Source organism: Hevea brasiliensis, chromosome 10, assembly GCF_030052815.1.
Source record: "Hevea brasiliensis isolate MT/VB/25A 57/8 chromosome 10, ASM3005281v1, whole genome shotgun sequence".
In the NCBI taxonomy this organism is placed as follows: Eukaryota; Viridiplantae; Streptophyta; class Magnoliopsida; order Malpighiales; family Euphorbiaceae; genus Hevea; species Hevea brasiliensis.
This window is the reverse complement of record NC_079502.1, coordinates 97,593,550-97,612,082: the sequence shown is the minus strand read 5'-3', so window position 1 is coordinate 97,612,082 and position 18,533 is coordinate 97,593,550. Positions and strand designations below refer to the sequence as shown.

The 18,533-nt window shown below is 31.3% G+C and overlaps 1 protein-coding gene and 1 pseudogene across 1 annotated transcript; both read right to left on the bottom strand.

Annotated features, from left to right (window-relative positions):
- Positions 1-9,532: 9,532 nt before the first annotated feature.
- On the bottom strand, positions 9,533-11,036 carry LOC110632588 (trans-resveratrol di-O-methyltransferase). Its single transcript, XM_021780862.2, is given in 4 exon segments — positions 9,533-10,153; positions 10,280-10,890; positions 10,893-11,012; positions 11,015-11,036. Coding segments are annotated over 4 exon segments (1,062 nt in total). The 3' UTR covers positions 9,533-9,844.
- Positions 11,037-14,755: 3,719 nt separating this feature from the next.
- Positions 14,756-16,075, bottom strand: LOC110632604 (trans-resveratrol di-O-methyltransferase-like; annotated as a pseudogene).
- Positions 16,076-18,533: the final 2,458 nt, after the last annotated feature.

Sequence of the window (18,533 nt, the reverse complement as noted above, 5' to 3'; positions counted from 1 at the left end):
GCACACATAAACATTTTTACATGACTGACACAGCACTGAGAATGTGATATCAAATGTGAAAAGATAAATGCATTGCTGGACATGCAGAAAAATTTCAAGAACAATTACCTTTCGGTTTGAAATTTGAACAGTACAAGATATAGCAAACTAATTTTCGTCACGCAATATTAGCATACAACTTAGTAAACTAATTTCACGAGTACACAAACAAGTTAGCTAATATTCTTTAAAGATTTCTTAGCAAACTTATATTACAGCAGTTCACTCACATATTAAACAAAATGTAAAACATGAAATTATTATGAATTAAATTTCAAACAAACAGTTCACACATACCAATTTCTCTTCTAATTCTACAAAATGTTTCTTCATTAAGAGGCTTTGTAAAAATGTCAGCAAGTTGATTTTCAGAGGTAACAAACTCAATTTTGATATTTCCATTTTGAACATGATCTCTAATAAAATGATGTCTGATCTCAATATGTTTAGTTCTTGAATGTTGGACTGGATTTTTGACCAAGTTTATGGCACTTGTGTTGTCACACCTAATTGGAACAAGATTATATTTTAAACCAAAATCTTCCAATTGTTGTTTCATCCATAAAATTTGAGCAACACAACTACCAGCAGCTATATATTCTGCCTCAGCTGTAGATAAAGCTACTGAAGTTTGTTTCTTACTGTGCCAAGAAACTAGTGCAAGACCAAGAAATTGACAAGTACCTGAAGTACTTTTTCTATCCAGTCTACTTCCAGCAAAATCAGAGTCACTATAGCCAACAAGATTAAATGATTCACACTTTGGATACCATAAACCAATTGATTGTGAGCCAATGAGATATCTAAAAATCCTTTTAACTGCACTTAGATGAGATTCTTTTGGACATGATTGAAATCTTGCACACAAGCAAACACTAAAGTGTATGTCTGGCCTAGATGCAGTAAGATACAAAAGAGAGCCAATCATACCTCTATAAAGCTTGGTATCTACTTCTTTACCTTTTTCATCACTGTCCATTTTAATTGTTGAACTCATAGGAGTGCCCATGCTCTTCAAATCTTCCATTTTAAATTTCTTTAGCATATCCTTGATGTACTTTGATTGATTTATGAAGATGCCATCTTTCATTTGCTTAATTTGAAGTCCAAGGAAGAATGTGAGCTCACCCATCATGCTCATTTCAAATTCATTCTGCATAATCTTAGAAAATTTCTTGCAAAGAGATTCGTTAGTAGCACCAAAAATTATATCATCAACATAAATTTGCACAATGAGCATATCATTATGATGCTTCTTAACAAAAAGTGTTGTATCCACTTTGCCTCTTTGAAAATCATTTTGTAAAAGGAATTTACTAAGCCTTTCATACCATGCTCTAGGAGCTTGCTTTAAACCATATAAAGCTTTAGTAAGTTTATAAACATGATTTGGATGCTCATGATTTTCAAAGCCTGGAGGTTGTGCAACATACACTTCCTCATCAATATAACCATTTAAAAATGCACTCTTGACATCCATTTGATAAAGCATAAAATCCTTGTAACATGCAAAGGCACACAACATTCTAATAGCTTCAATTCTAGCAACCGGAGCAAAGGTTTCATCAAAATCAATCCCTTCCTCTTGGTTGTAGCCTTGAGCCACTAGTCTAGCTTTGTTTCTAACAACATTGCCTTTTTCATCCATTTTGTTTCTAAAAACCCATTTAGTACCAATAATTGAATGATCTTTTGGTTTAGGCACTAAATTCCAAACTTTATTTCTCTCAAATTGATTTAGTTCTTCTTGCATAGCAAGAATCCAACTTTCATCATTTTGAGCATCTTTAAAACATTTAGGTTCAATTTGTGAAACAAAAGCAACATTACCAAAATATCTTCTCAATTGAGCTCTAGTCATCATCCTCTGAGATGGATCATCAATAATGTCTTCTTGAGGATGATTTCTATGGAATCTCCATTCTTTAGGTAAATCTTCATGTTGGGGCTCATTTACTTGTGATTCTTCCAAATTTGGCATTTCTTCATTAATTTGATCTTCATTGGCATCATGGACATCTATTGTAGTTTCTCCTTGAGTTTCATCATCTTTGTCATCAACTTGTTCCATTTCTTGACTTGATATTGAATTTTCTTTTCCAAAAATCTGCTCATTATTATCATCACAAGCATTTTTCCTTCTAATAGAAGGGTTAGTCTCATCAAACAAAACATGAATAGTTTCATCAATAACCAAAGTTCTTCTATTGAACACTCTATAGGCTTTACTCTTTGTTGAATACCCAAGAAAGATTCCTTCATCGGATTTAGCATCAAATTTCTTTAAGTTATCCTTCTTGTTGTTTAAAATATAGCACTTACAACCAAATGCTTTGAAATATGAGATATTTGGTTTCCTTCCTTTCCATAGCTCATAGGGGGTCTTTTTCAAAATTGGTCTAATCAAAACTCTATTCAACACATAGCAAGATGTATTAACAGCTTCAGCCCAAAAGTATTTTGACAAATTATTTTCACTCAACATAGTTCTAGTCATTTCCTGCAAAGTCCTATTTTTCCTTTCCACTACCCCATTTTGTTGTGGTGTTCTAGGAGCTGAAAAATTATGATTGATTCCATGTTTATCACAATATTTCTCAAACAAATGATTTTCAAATTCAGTTCCATGGTCACTTCTTATAGATGAGATGCAAAAGCCTTTTTCATTTTGAACCATTTTACTAAAAGAGGTGAATTTTTCGAAAGTTTCATCTTTGTGAGCAAGGAAAAATGTCCATGTATATCTTGAATAGTCATCAACAATAACTAAAGCATATGACTTTCCACCAAGACTAGTAGGAGTTACAGGTCCAAATAAATCAAGATGAAGCAATTCTAATGGACTAGTGGTTGACACAATATTTTTAGATTTAAAAGATGCTCTAGTATGCTTTCCTAGTGCACAAGCTCTACATTGAAATTCATTTTCATACTTAATCTTAGGAAGGCCATTAACAAGTTCTTTCTTAGACAATTTTGAGAGTGTATGCATGCTTGCATGACCTAGTCTTCTGTGCCACAAATAACTAGAGTTATCAAGAGATACTAGACATGTACCATGATTAGTTTCAAAATTATTCATGTCAAGCAAGTAAACATTATTGGATCTATTTGCAATGAACAATGTATCATTATCTAAGTTATTAATTGTACATAGAGAAGAAGTAAACTTTATCTCAAAACCTTTATCACAGAGTTGGCTTACACTTAGCAAGTTGTATTTCAAACCTTCAACAAGTGATACATCTTCAATACAAGGTTTGGTTCCAATTGAGCCATTTCCAATTATTTTTCCTTTCCCTTTATCTCCAAATTTTACATATCCTCCATCTTTCATTGCAATTTCTGAAAACTTGTCCTTTTCACAGTCATGTGCTTTGAACAACCACTATCTATATACCATTTATCACTTTCCTTCATCCCTTTGCAACAAACCTGAAATTTAATCATTTAGCTTTAGGTACCCAAGCAACTTTGGGTCCTTGGGGGTTAGTGACCTTAGGTAAGGTTCCCTTTGGTACCCATACCTTCTTTACCTTAAAATGACCTTTCCTAAGTGCACAAGAACTAATCATATGACCTGTTCTATTGCAATAATAACATGTAACATTAGGCAAGGAGGATGTAGATGCTTTAATGAAATGATTCTTGTACTTGTCATAGTTTATGAAACCATCAAAACCAATTCCATATTTCTCATTTGAAATTCTTTGGTTTCCAAGAAGTACATCTAGAGTTTCTTTTCCTTTTGTAAATTTTGCCAAATCATTTGTCAAAGACTCTACTTTAGCTTCAAGAACTTTATTTTTCTCAATGAGCATTTCACAAGTTTCTTTTGAGGATTTCAACTCTAAGTCTAGTTCTTTAAACAAAGCAATTTGTCCTTTGTAAAATTCATTTTCTTTATGCACATTTGACATGGTAATATTTTGTGATCTCAATGATTCAATCTCTAAATTCATTTTAGTGCATTTTCTCTTGTAATTTCTATACTCATCATATACTCTAGCAAATGCAAGTTCAAGTTCTTCATAAGAATTTACCTCATTGTCACTTTCTTCTTCCTTTTGTGAACTCTCTACTTTCTCTTCAAGTGCCATCATACAAAGAAGAGCAGTCTCTTTGTCGCTTGATTCATCATTTGAAGATTCTTCACTGTTGCTCCAAACTACTTTCATAGCTTTCTTGCTCCTATCTTCTTTTCCTTTCTTCTTTTTGAGCAATGGACATTTGGGCTTGATATGTCCAGGTTTGTGACACTCATAACATACAATTTTTTCTTTTGAATCTCTGAAGTGTTTATCCTTGGGAGTATACTTTTTTAAGAATTTCTTGTATTTGCTTCCTCCTTTCTTGAAAGCTCTTTCAAATTTTTGCAAGCATAGCCATTTCATCATCATCTTCACTCGAAGCACTTGAGTTGTCACTTGAGTCAACTTTGAATGCAACTCCTTTCTTCTTATCTTCATCCTTATTTGACTTGAGAGCAATGCTTTTCTTCTTCTTTTGCTCATTTTCAACTTCATCTTTCTTGTATACCATCTCATGTGCAATGAGAGAACCAATGAGTTCATCATAGGTGAATGTTTTGAAATCTTTGGTATCTTGGATAACTGTTGTCTTTGCTTCCCAAGACTTTGGAAGTGATCTAAGAATTTTCTTCACAAGTTCAGCTTCCTCAAATCTTTTACCTAGCGCTTTGAGAAGATTTACAAGATCAGTAAACCTTGTACTCATATCCGCAATTGATTCTCCTGGCCTCATTTCAAACAGCTCATAATCTCGAATAAGAAGGTTTGCTTTGGACTCTTTAACAACATCAGTTCCTTCATAAGTCACTTCAAGCTTATCCCAAATTTCCTTAGCAGATTGACATCCTGAAACACGATTGTATTCATTAAGGTTAAGTGAGCAATGCAAAATATTAATAGCTTTAGCATTTATAAAAATTTCTTCCAATCATTGTCATCATATTCATCTTCAAGTTTTGGAACCTTTGTAGTTCCTGGACCATTCTTTTGAGGAACATGTGGACCATTCTAAGGTTGTAAGACCCTAAGCAAGAGAGTCAGGCTCTGATACCAATTTGTTGTCCCAAAATAGTCCAAGAGGGGGGTGAATTGGACTTTAACAATTTTTTCGGCCCTTGCTTGTAGCCTAATGAAAAATTGTGGCTTTGTTCAACTAGGTGCTTTTCTATATAAAATGAAAATAATATGTGCTTCAACAATGTGTTCCTAAGTTGCGATTCAAGCCTCAATCAATTTATATGGCAATATCTAACAAAGCATTTATCATACAATATACAACCAATTTCGCAAGTCACTCAATATGTCAACAAATTTATCAACTCAATCTATTTAACCAACATTCAATATCATGTATATGAGGGAAAATTTAAAATTGCACAAAGGTAAAAGGTAAAGGTTAGAGAAATCAAACACAATGATTTTTATAGTGGTTCGGCTTAACTAGCCTACATCCACTCTCTCAAAGAACCCTCTTTGAGTCTTCTCTTCACTATTTGCTCTTTTGAAGGCAAGAGACCAAAAGCCCTTTACAATTTCTCAACACCAAGCTTTTACCAAGGTAGCTTGAAACCTTCACAAGTGCTATCACAATCACTTTCTCTCTCAAGCTTCAATAGGTGCTTGTACAACCTCTCTTAAATGCAATTCAATATTTCAACACTCACTCTTACTCAATACAAATCAAACTATAAAGAAGAGATGAGTTGATTTCCCAATGGTAGCTCAAAATCTTTAAAGCTCTTGAATGAAAGCAATAAATGAAAAATCAATGTTGGAGTTCAAATGAAGGCTTTCATCAAGTGTAAATGAAGTAGAGAATGTGTATTTATAGTCCCAAATTATTTTAGACCGTTTGAAACCCTTTTGGAACGTTACACACATTGCCCAAGACAAAATAGCCGTTATTTTGTCCTTTTGTGCGAAGTTGAGCAGCTCTGATAAATTAGCAAACTAATGAAATTTTAGGAGCAGTCAGTAAACTGGTTAGTAAACTAACGTTTTTAGCAAACTCATTAGCAAACTGAAAAATTTAGCAAACCAGTTAGCAAACTAAGTCAACAGCTGCATATCTCAACTTGCAATGTCAAATGATTTAGACCTTAAAAAATATTTCAATGGTAGTATCCAAGGTCATGGAGAGAAAAAGTAATCAGAAAATAAAATTTCATTTTTGAGCTCCATAGGACTAAATTCTCATCCATTCTTTTTACAAAAGACCTAAGACTCACTCCTTAATACTATGTCTTTCATACCTTTTCTTTGAGTATTGGCTTCCATAGTCTTGTCCTTTTCTCATTTTGTATTTGTCTTGAAATGCCTTTGAGTATCATTTCTCATTAGATGCAACTTCAAGAATTCTTTAGTGATAAGACAAAGAATCTAAACATCACTTTAAAGTTGGGTTAGATAGATTCTCTTTGAGTTTTGTTATCATCAAAATCAATGCTCATTTTGAGCTACACGGGGTCAACATCTATTTTCAAAGTGGTTTATTTTTACAAATGGTTTTTTTTAATTTTCTTCAAAATTAAAGTGGCGACTCCTCACTTTTCCCCACTTCAGTGAAGAGTTTTCGTCCAGGCGACCGCAAAATACCTTGCGACAATAAAGATTAATAATTAAAAATTCTAAAAGAATTAGGTTTTAGTAGCTTATATATATATATATATATATATATATATATATATAAGACGATAGACATGGTGGGATTTCGATGGGTGGATTTGTAGTGCAGAAATGAGCTCAGAAAGAGTCATGGGTTGGCCATGACTACGGATGATATCTGGTATCCCAAGCTCAACTGCACATTTCAGTGACTTGGATTTTATGAAGTTGTATATGTGATTCCATATATGAGTCTGAGCTTCAAGCAGCTCATTTTTCCTCTCTCCATTGGTTAACTCGATCCATTGTTGTTCTTGTTGCAGTTTCCTGCATTAGCTTTTGCTCTACATGTAGGGAAGCCTAGTTCAAGGATGGAGATGATTTTTTTTTTTTTTTTTTTTAAGATTCTCTTATTTTCAATAAAAAAAATATATATGTTTCCTTATAAAGAAAATGACAGAGATGATTTATTCGCCAAACGTTTAACACGAGTCATGAGACATCATTAGCTGCCTACACACTCAAATTACTCAAAATGCCTGCATTTTATTAATAAATTTAAATTAAATTGACAAATCAAATTAAAATTTATAATCTATAATGCTAAATGAAAAAGATAAAAATATAAAAGCTTAGTGAATATTAAAAAGTAAGTCTTCTCTACGTTCAAGTATGTCAATTGGTGATACTTAAAACTTAATTTATAATTAAATATTTAATGTATAGTAAAATTCATAGCTTAGTTGCTTTTCAATTTAATATAATTTATTTTTTAAATTTTATTTTATTATTAATAAAATAATTATATTTTATTTATTTTATATTTAAATAATTATATAAAATTATAAAAAGATGAAAAATATATCCCATGATGCAACTTTTCCGACAAGCTGATATGGTTATGCCCACTTAAAGATTTTATTTCTCATATTGTATGATAGTGATTGAAATGAAAAGCGATCAATGGATTGTTAGGGGAAAAATGGTGGCTCTCTCTATAATTAAGCCAATAATGCAAGATATACATGCATATATCATTTTAATTTCCAAAATTAAAAACATATTAATTCTGTTAAAAATATTATCTTTCGCATTTGGATTATCTCTTTCCTCTTCATGTTAATTTTTTTTGGTGGCTACTTAGTAAGTGTTTTCATTGATGATTACTTTTTTTCTTTTCTTCATAATCTTCATATGCATCATTTTGGAGTAGATCTATATTTATCTTTAGTCTATTCTTATAAATAAATTTGAGTTTTGTCACATTCTTTGAGAAAATTTTATCTCATTTTCTATGAGAATTTATTATTTCTTTTTGGCAATGATTGCTATTTTCTCTATTACAAAAATTTTTTTATTTATCATGGAGTTAACTATTTTATTTTTATTTGGAAAGAGTGTAATGAAAATAAATACAAATTTTCTCTTCACAAGGAGATCAAAATTTAATAATTTTCAAATTAGACTCATAAAAAGATCATATAATTGAACAATAGTAAATTACCACTGAGTAAAGCGTGCTGTTAGATGGCCAAATCGAATACTTTATCAACATAATCAAATCTTTTAAATTGAAATAATTACTATTATATTTTATATAAATAATTTATTTAAAATTTTTTTATATAAAATTATAATAGTATAAAATTTTATATTTTAGAATCTTATGAAAGCATTATTTTTTATTTTTTAAATATTTTAATTATAATTTTATTTTACAAAGATTCTCCGACAAAGCCTGTGAGTAGAGCTAAGCATTCATCGATTTTAATCAAAAAATTAAATGAACTTATTGAATTCGGTTTTTTATTTTATTTTTTGATTATTTAGTTCGGTTTTAATTATTTATTTTAGAAAAATTGATTTTTCAATTTAGTTCGATTAATTCAATGAAAACCTGAAAAATCGAACCGACTCAATTTTTATACATTTATACTATGTTCTGCCGTTTTGTATTTTACATATATATATATGACACTAAAGCAAAAGAAACCAATCATTCACTTTCAGATCTGGCCATTTTCTAGATTCACCATCATTGACCTCACCTTCATGCCTTATGGCAAACTCATGGCTCCTCGCAGATCCATCTCTCCTTGGGCCTCGTAGATATGTCCATCTCGTTTGCTCCTCGCTCGCCAGATCGTCCATCTTCAGTGTTCTTCTACAACCATCGCCTATAGTCACCGATCATCTTTTAGTCTTCGAGACTTCTCATTTGTGTATGAATGTAAATGATGAGTTTTTGACTCTGTAAATAATGAGTTTGGGTTTTTGAATAAGTGTAAATTGATGAATCTGGGTTTCTAAAAATTTTTTTGTTCTTTAACTTAATTTTCTTTTCTTAGGTTTTTGAATCTGTGTAAATAATGAGTTTTGGTATTTTGATAAATAATAGATTACTATTGCATCTAGGTTTGATTGAAATTTTGGATATATTCAATCTGTTTTTCAGTAGCCTAGATTGTGTTGATGTGGGGAAAATTGTGTTGTGCATTTTTGGGATTTTTGTGTTGAGCTAGAGTTATTTGGTTAAGAGTACCGATCGATTAAAACTTCAATTTAGTTATGTTTATATTATCAGTTCAGTTTTATTTAAATTTTTAGGAAAATTTGATTTTTTGATTTGATTCAATTGACCGATTACACATCTCTACTTCTGAGCACTTGGTGGCGTTTCATCGGATGAAACTCTGCCACTTGCCTAAATACTAGAAGTATTATATAAAATTAATTGTTCCATTTTCATGATGGCCGAACATAGAAAGGGTGAGGCGTTGCTAATCAATATGATGATCCCTTTGAATTTACAATGAAAATTCTAATATAGTACCAAGCAAGGAATTACAGGAAGGAGATAACATAAACCACATTTGTAATATTACAAAATCAACTTCACTCCTGCAAACATAGTTAAATCAAATGCGGGCACACACATATGTATATTTATTGTAATAATTATATGACTCTTTATATGCTCTTCACATATGATAGCAACTGATAAATTGGAGGAGCAGAGACTCATAACTGACGCCACCTGCTAATAGCCAATACGCTAAACTAAGGGCAACTAATTCTTCACATACTTAATCTCCACACAATTCACTTATTAACTCAAACACACATACTAATATTTATAATTTATATTTCCAATAGTAGTAGTAGCATCTTCAAGGATAAACCTCGATGAGAGCTCTGGGGCCTAGTACAGGGTTAATCTTGTACTTGCTGAATCCAGCACTGAAGAAGAGATTTGCCCACTCCTTTTCGTTTCGCTGCTTACCAACCAGACATGACATCCCTTCTATATCAAATAACAGCTTCGTTTCAGTGAACTTATCATCATAATCCTGGTCCCCCACCACCATGTCAATTATTATGACCTTCCCTCCTTGCTTGTCGTTTCTGGTAACAAGTGCCTCTTTGCAATTCTTGAGTATCTTCACACATTCTTCGTCCCTCTAATCATGCAATGTCCACTGTTGGTAATTACAATTAGCTTAACTCTGTTAGCAAAAGGTTTAGCATCCCAAGTGGCAAAATAAAGGACTGAAGTAACATAAGCAAACAGAGCCCTTAATTGTATGTAATTGGTTAATTAATACCTTCAGTAAAATTGCATCAGCAGGATGAACAGCCTTAAACATGTCTCCTCCAAGAAAATTCAAGTTCTTTCTGCCTTGCAAATCAGCAACAACATGAGGTTGATCAAACACAGTGCACTTCAAGTCTGGGAATGCATCGGCAATGGCTTTTGCCGTATTTCCGGTGCCACCTGCAACATCAACCAACGAATTCAGCCCCTCGAATACCTCCTTACACTTGATAATCACCGCCTTGCCAATCAGGGAGCTATCACCACCCATAGATGCATTAAGCAGACGATTAAACACAGATTCACGGCTTGACTTATCCCAAAGTGTCTCTCCAAAGGCAGTGACAAATGCTGAAGGATCATCATTTTGGAACCAAGTGCTCATGCTATTATATGGTTCCGTTAGTATTGGATCAAGCACCAGAGCAATGAAGGGACTGGAACCAAAAGGGTTGTCCTTAAGGAGGAGACGAGAAGCAGGGGTAAGGAAATAGCCTTCATGGCAGTGATTATAAGCAACTTTCTGCAAAGCAAAGAAACCCGAGTGAACAAGAAGGCGCATAAGACTGTAGAGACGTTGTGTTTTTGTAGGGTGGAGTGATAGAGCAGAAACCAGCTCATGGGTTTGCCATGGCTGCTAATGGCATCTGGTATGCCTAGTTGAACTGCACATTTTAGGGACATGGATTTGATGAAGTAAAACGTATGATTCCTTAAATGAGTTTGAGCTTGGATTGGCTCATGGTTTCTCCACTAACCAACTCCATCAATTGATTGACTCTTTTAGTAATCTAAAGGTCGCTACTAACTACGTTGATGCATACCTTTAATTCTAAGTTCCTATATATAGCAAGGGAACAAACCAAAATGTTACCGTTTGCTTGATTTCAATATCTTTCAGGTTTAACATGCGAGAAAAAAAACTTTGATTTAGTTGAAATTAAAAATGCAACTATAGTGATTGTTAACTAACAATTGATAATAAATTTATGTGAATTATTTGATAAAATTAAAATATATCATATAATTTATTTTATCATGAAATAAATATATAATTATTAATTTATTATTTTTATATAATTTATTTTATTTTTTAAATAAATATATAATTATTAACTTATTATTTTACTATTAAATAAATATTTTACTATTAAAATATTTAAATAAATAGCTTTTTAAGAGATTTTTAAAGAAATAATAAATAATATAAAAATTGTAATTCAATGAGCAAAGAAGAAATTAAAAAAAAAAATAAAAAGTTATGGTTCTATTCATTATTGTGCTGTAAGTTCAACTTGGCTTCACGAGATAGACAGAAAATGAGAGTATATCATTTTGCTTTGTCCGCATTGTGTTACTTTTTGTCAGAATGTCACACTTGTTGATGAATGCCTCTACAATTAAAGCCGATCTAAAACGCAATTGGTAGATGTTTTAGATTTTTTTATTTAAATTTAATTTATTATAAATTCAAACATAATATATAAAATAAAATTAATTTATAAAACATATAAATTTTATATATTTATATTAAAAATTTATAATAAATCGAACCTAATTAAATTTTTTTTTTTATATTTTATTAATTATCATATATTTTTTAAATAATTTATCAAATACGTTAATTTAACTATTTAAATACTTAGCACTAGAAACTATATTCAACTATTTCAGCCAATAATCTTTGTATGGTATCAGACTCATGAGTATTGCACTTCAAGATCCCTCAAACTCTCAAATACTTATGGCTAATCCTGTCTATCTTCTCCAATATACCCATCACTCTTTTTATTTCAAAGTTAATATAAAGAATTTTTCCAAGGTAAGTTACATAGTCAATATTTCAATTTATAAATATGTATTAATAAATTACTTAAATTTTAATTTGTAACACAACTTTTAAATCTTTAATTTAAGTAATATAAAGCCTCTTAACTTTCTATAGTCAATTTCTAAATCAAGCCAAATATTTTAGATTATCATTGATATTATATATAGCTATTTTCTTTCTTAGCAAAATAATATATCCAATCTAATTAAATTATTATTTAACACATTTTGTATTAAAAATTATTTATATATTAAATTTTAAGTTTACATATTTTTATTATGCAAATTAAAGTTGAGGGAGCATCCATAATACAACTATTTAAGTTTAGTTGTGGGATGATTAGTGAAATTTAGTCATAACTTAACCTGCAATAAGTAATTATAGAAGGCCACTGAAATTGCAAATCATTAATAGAAAGCCATAGAAATTTTAAATGATACTCAAATTGAAGTTGATTATTCTTTGCGTGGGTTGAATTCTATGGCGGATGCACTTGCCAAGCAAAGCGTGGATAGATCGGTAGACTTTGTGGTTGTTTTGTGATATGTCTCAATTCAACTAAATATGTGCAGCGTTTGAAGTGTACTCATGTTGTTGGCTGTGTTTTTGTTGTGTCTGTGTTCTGCTCTTCTGCAGATTTTGTTTTGGTCTTGTGCAGGTACCTCTTTGGTTATAGATTCGGGGTTGGGTGGTTTTTGTGGGTGACATTTCTACAGATTTTGCTGCAGTTTGTTGCAGCTCTTGGCATGGTTTTGTGGCTGCTAAGGCCTTTGGCTCTTGTTATTTGGGCATTTTTTTGGTCATGCATCCTAGACTTTTGTATCTTTTCTTTTGTAATGCAGTTTTGGTGCTATCTTGTTAGTGTATTTTGTACCTTTCTTTTCAAGTTTTTTTTTTTTTTTTTTTTTTTTTTTTTTTTTTTTTTTTTCACTTAGCATGCTGTTACTTAATTTGGATGTATCGGGTAAACCTATTGGTTTGGATTTCCGTGCTAAAAATTTCCTCTGAATTTCATTTATTAATAAAATGTTGCTTATAAAAAAAAATTAAAGTTGATCAACTTTTATGATACAAATTAAAATTAAGCACCTTTGATACAACCATTAAGTTAAAGGAAGAATGAACTAATTTATCTAATCCCATCCACTCCATTTGCCACCTCTGCTAAGTGAAAGAAATTGTTGAAAATCCAGAGATTCTGTTTTAATTTCTAAAGCATCAATTGAGGAGAGTTGCATCTTATGAGTCGTTGAAGTAAAGCATCGAACAATGATGCAATCTACAAATGGTCCAACAAAGAAACATATATATATATATATATATATATATATATATATATATATATATATATATATAGATGAAAGACTGGATTATGAAACAGATCACACCCGCCATTCTATCATAACACTTAGTTCTAATTATAACCACATACATATGAAAGCTTCATTCTCCAAGTAGGTCAGCATTTGATCTCTTATTTCCTCCTATCACATATGAAATATAGTAGCAAGGTAAGCTTTTGATTAAGGATAAACCTCAATTAGAGCTCTGGGGCCTAATACAGGGTTTATCTTATAGTTGCTGAATCCAGCATCAAAGAAGAGCTTTGCCCACTCCTTTTCATTTCACCCCTTACCAATGACACAAACCATCATTTCCATGTCGAAGAGTAGCTGTGCTTCAGTGATCTTATCATCATCACTATCCCATGTTTGGTTTCCCATCACCATGTCAATGATTATGGCCTTCCCTCCCTACTGCTTCCCGTTTCTTGTAATTGCTTCTTTGCCTTTTTGCTTCCCATTTTGCACTTTATCTTATAGTTATTGTCTTTCTTTCTTCTACTAGTAAAATAATATATCAAATCTTAAATTATTATTTATCACTTTGTATTAAAAATTATTTATTCATTAAATTATAATTTAGAGATTTTTATGATGCAAATTAAAGTTGTAGAATGTTTATGATGCACCTATCTAAATTGAGAGACGATGAGTAATATTTAGTTATAAATTGAAGTTTAGATATTTTTATTATACTAATTAAAATTGTAAGACATATGTGATACACCCATCTAATAAGTTGTGGAATAAAGGGTGATATTTAATCATAAGTTAACTCGGTAATAATAGTCTATAGAAATCTTAATAAAATTAAATTAAAGTTGAGGGATTTTTATGATTCAAACACTTGAGTTGAATTACAAAGTGTGAACTAATTTGTCAGATCCACCCGTTCTATTTGCCAACAATGCTCAACTCCGAAGTGTAACAGAACTATTGAAAATCCAGAGATTTTGTTTTAAAGGAAAGTTCTCCGTTGCACCAAAGTATATAAACTATTTTTTACACCAACGTGTATAAACTATTTTATACGCCCAACTAATGAGAAATTAATAAGTCATATTTTGTAGTGAGATTCACCATATTTTATAGTAGGATTCATCATTATTTTAATGATATGTCGGTTATTCATTGGATGGGATGGGTGTATACACCCCCAAGAAGTTCCCTTGTTTTAATTTCTAAAGCATTTACAAGGGAGAGTTGCATCCTATGAGTCATTGAAGTACAGAATCGAACAATGATGCAGTCTACAAATAGTTCCAACAAAGAAACATATATAGATGAAAGACTACATAATCTAATTATCACATACATATGAAAGCCTCATTCTTCTATTGGTTCAGTATTGATCTTATTTCCTCTTATCATATATGAAATCAAGTTGTTAATTAAGGATAAACTTCAGTAGGAGCTCAGGGGCTAATACAGGGTTTATCTTGTAGTTGCTGAATCCTGCATCAAAGAAGAGCTTTGCCCACTCCTTTTCGTTTCTCTCCTTACCATTGGCAAAAACCATCATTTCCATGTCGAAGAGTAGCTTTGCTTCAGTGATCTTATCATCATCACTATCCCATGTTTGGTTTCCCATCACCATGTCAATGATTATGACCTTCCCTCCCTGCTGCTTCCCATTTCTTGTAATTGCCTCTTTGCAATTCTTCAGTATCATCACACATTCTTCATCAGGCCAGTCGTGTAATGTACACTGTTCATAATTATTCAGCTCAATTCTGTCAGCTACAACTTCATTGTACATATCAAATGACATACGTGTGGTTTTCTCAAATTTTTTTTTTATTTTTTATTAATAGAAATATATTTGGCTTATAAAAAAATGGTTTATATATATGTATGTATACCTTCAGTAAAATTGCATCAGCAGGAGGAACAGCCTTAAACATGTCTCCTCCAAGAAAATTCAAGTTCTTGCTGCCTTGCAAATCAGCAACAACATGTGGGAGATCTAACACAGTACACTTCAAGTCTGGGAATGCATCAACAATGGCCTTGGCCATATTTCCAGTGCCACCTGCAACATCCACCAGTGAATTCAGCCCCTGGAATACCCCCTTACACTTGACAAGCACTGCCCTGCCAATCAGGGAGCTATCACTAGCCTTCGTTCTGTTAATCAAATGATTAACGCTGGCTTCATGGCTTGCATGTTCCCAAATTGGCTCTCCAAAGACAGTCACAAATGGATTGGGATCTCATTTTGGAACCAAGTGCTCATGCAATTATTTGTTTCTATTAGAATTGGATCAAGCACCAGATCTACGAAGGGTCTGGAAATTGAAGGGTTGTCCTGAAGGAGAAGAAGAGAGGCTGGGGGAAGCAAATAGCCTTCCTGGAAGTGATTATCAGCAACTTTCTGCATAGCAAAGAAACCCAGGTGAACAAGAAGACGCATTAGACGGTAGAGATGATGTGTTTTCGTGGGGTGGACTGGCAGAGCAGCAACTAGCTCAGAAAGGGTCATGGGTTTTCCATGGCTGTTAATCACATCTGCTATACCTAATTGAAGTGCACATCTTAGGGACATGGACTTGATAATATGGAATGTATGATTCTATATATGAGTTTGAGCCTGAAGTAGCTCATCTATGGTTTCTCCACTCACCAACTCCATCAATTGAATTTTTTTTTAATTACTTTCAAAGTAATCTAAGCTAGGTAGTTATCAGTTTATTATATTATATATATACATAAAATCCCATATCACTGCTCATGAACCCTTTTTCTTTTTCCTTTTTTTCTACTAACTTTATTTTTTAAAATTATTTACTTTTTTTCACAGAGTAGCAATTCATCCATTGATGAAGTTGTGACATCGGGATATCGCAAATGGAGGACACGTAAATAGTGCTGAGGTTGTATGATAAAGGTAAAAGTGTGGAGTTTGGAATATAGGCGAGGGTATTCTTATACGGTTATATGGATTCGACTGGTTAAGAGTGGTTATGAAAGCTTGACAACGACTCCAGCTGCAAGACAAAGAAAGGTTAGAATGCCAAAGAGGGTATTAACTCCCTATTAGCACTCCAATGATTAAGTTAGTTCCTATTGAGAGAGTTGACAGCCAAAGAAATAAGGAATAGAATGTGAGTTCCAATGTTTTACCTATCGAATGTGTGGCTTTATATACTGACCGTTAGGTCAATGAAAGATTGTCAAATGTAAAGTTGTAATACTAGCTTAGTAGTAGCTTTCAGCTTTAGTGGCGTATTGTATAAGGTTTAACTCTAATGGTAGGTGTCCCTTTACTTCTGCTACACAGTTATGGTTTTAATAATGATGACATTTGTTGTAGGCAGGGTACCACTATTATTCAGCAAATTAACGTACTTGTCTCATTAATAAATGGCTCTTCATCTACGAACATGGGCGTGTCCTCCCAAGGGTTAGTCCATATGGTGATGCTCTGAGTTTACTTGGGGCTTCGTCAAGGAGGTCTTAGTAGCTTGCCATACCGGTCTAGGTCAACAAATTATATTAAACAACGGTGATTTCACGTAGGATAGCCTATACAGAATAACAAGTTAATCAGAGTGTAATAATTAAATTATAATGCATCCTATAAAATTTACTTTTATCCATATGTTAAAAATATATATTTTTTTTAAATAATAACTATCATTTTATGTTTAATTATTACTTTATAATTGATTTGCCATTTCATATCAAATGATGACATGAAATCACGGTTATACTATATAATATCTCGGTCAAGTTATGCGACATTTTCGAGCGATCACGCAGCTTGTCTTTCATATGTATGGGTATCATTTGGTTGTATATACAAGTACCTCAACTTGTTGAGTTCCATGTGTCATCAATCCATTAGTCAAATATTTTTATGTATATCATCCATCAATAAATTTGATTTGAGATATTAAATCACCATAAAATTTATCATATGATAAGTGATATATTAACTTTTTCCCCTTTAAAGAGCTAAAAAACTTTTCTAAATGGTTTATCTTTTTTGTACAAAAGTGTCAACTTTCTATAGCATCAGCTAATTCAATTTAAGAGATTTAAGTCATAATAAAATTTATCAACTAATAAATGATATAATAACTTTTTTTTTAATTTTTTTTAATAAATGAAAAACACATAAACATTTTGTTTATAATTCAAACTTGAAACACTTCAATTTTAGGATTGATGCAGTTCCTTTTTTTACTTTTTTAAATTAATTATTTTTTCACACAAATGTCAATCCACCTATCAACTAATCCAATTTTAGAAATTAAGCCATAATAAAATTTATTAACCAATGAGTAATATCATAATTTTTTTTAATTTTTTTTAGTTTATAGTGCCAACTACGACAATTGTTCCTATAAAAAATTTTTCCCTTAATTCTCTGGCACTTTGTGAGACAGTTTTTTTTTTCGTTTTTTAATATTTAATAAATTTTTAAAAATTAAATTCTAAATAATTAAATATAATTTTACAATAATATTTAAAATATACCTTTTTAAAAAATAATTTTTTAACCTCTCAACTTCAATAATATGACTTTAATATATAAATTATTTAAGTTAAATTATTTTGAATTTTATTATAAATTAAAATAAATTATAAATTATTTCAAATTCGAAATGGGTTAAAATTTAGTGTCTGTCCTGTTATATATACATTGAGTGGGCTTGATTTTATATCTTTCAGGTTTAACATGTGAGAAAAAGCAGTCTCCACTAAAAATTAAAATATTTTTTTATATATTAATTAGAATCAGATGGCATCTACCAAATTTCGCTTTCATTATGACCTTATTATTGATTTTGTTGATAAAAATACATGCTAGTGAACAAAATGAAAGGAAAGCACTGTCCAATGATTGAGTTGGAAAATAATAAAATAATAAGGAAGGCGGTGTTTCTTCATGATCAAATCGAGATTAATTGTGCACACATGTATAAAATTATCTGAACGTTTATCATATTTGCCCCATGGTTGTTAAAAACATTCAAGTAATTTATCATATTTATTTATTATATTTTAAATAAATAGAATTTGAACATTTTTATAATAATTTGTTTATTTTTTAAATAATTATTAATTATTTTTCTTTATATATT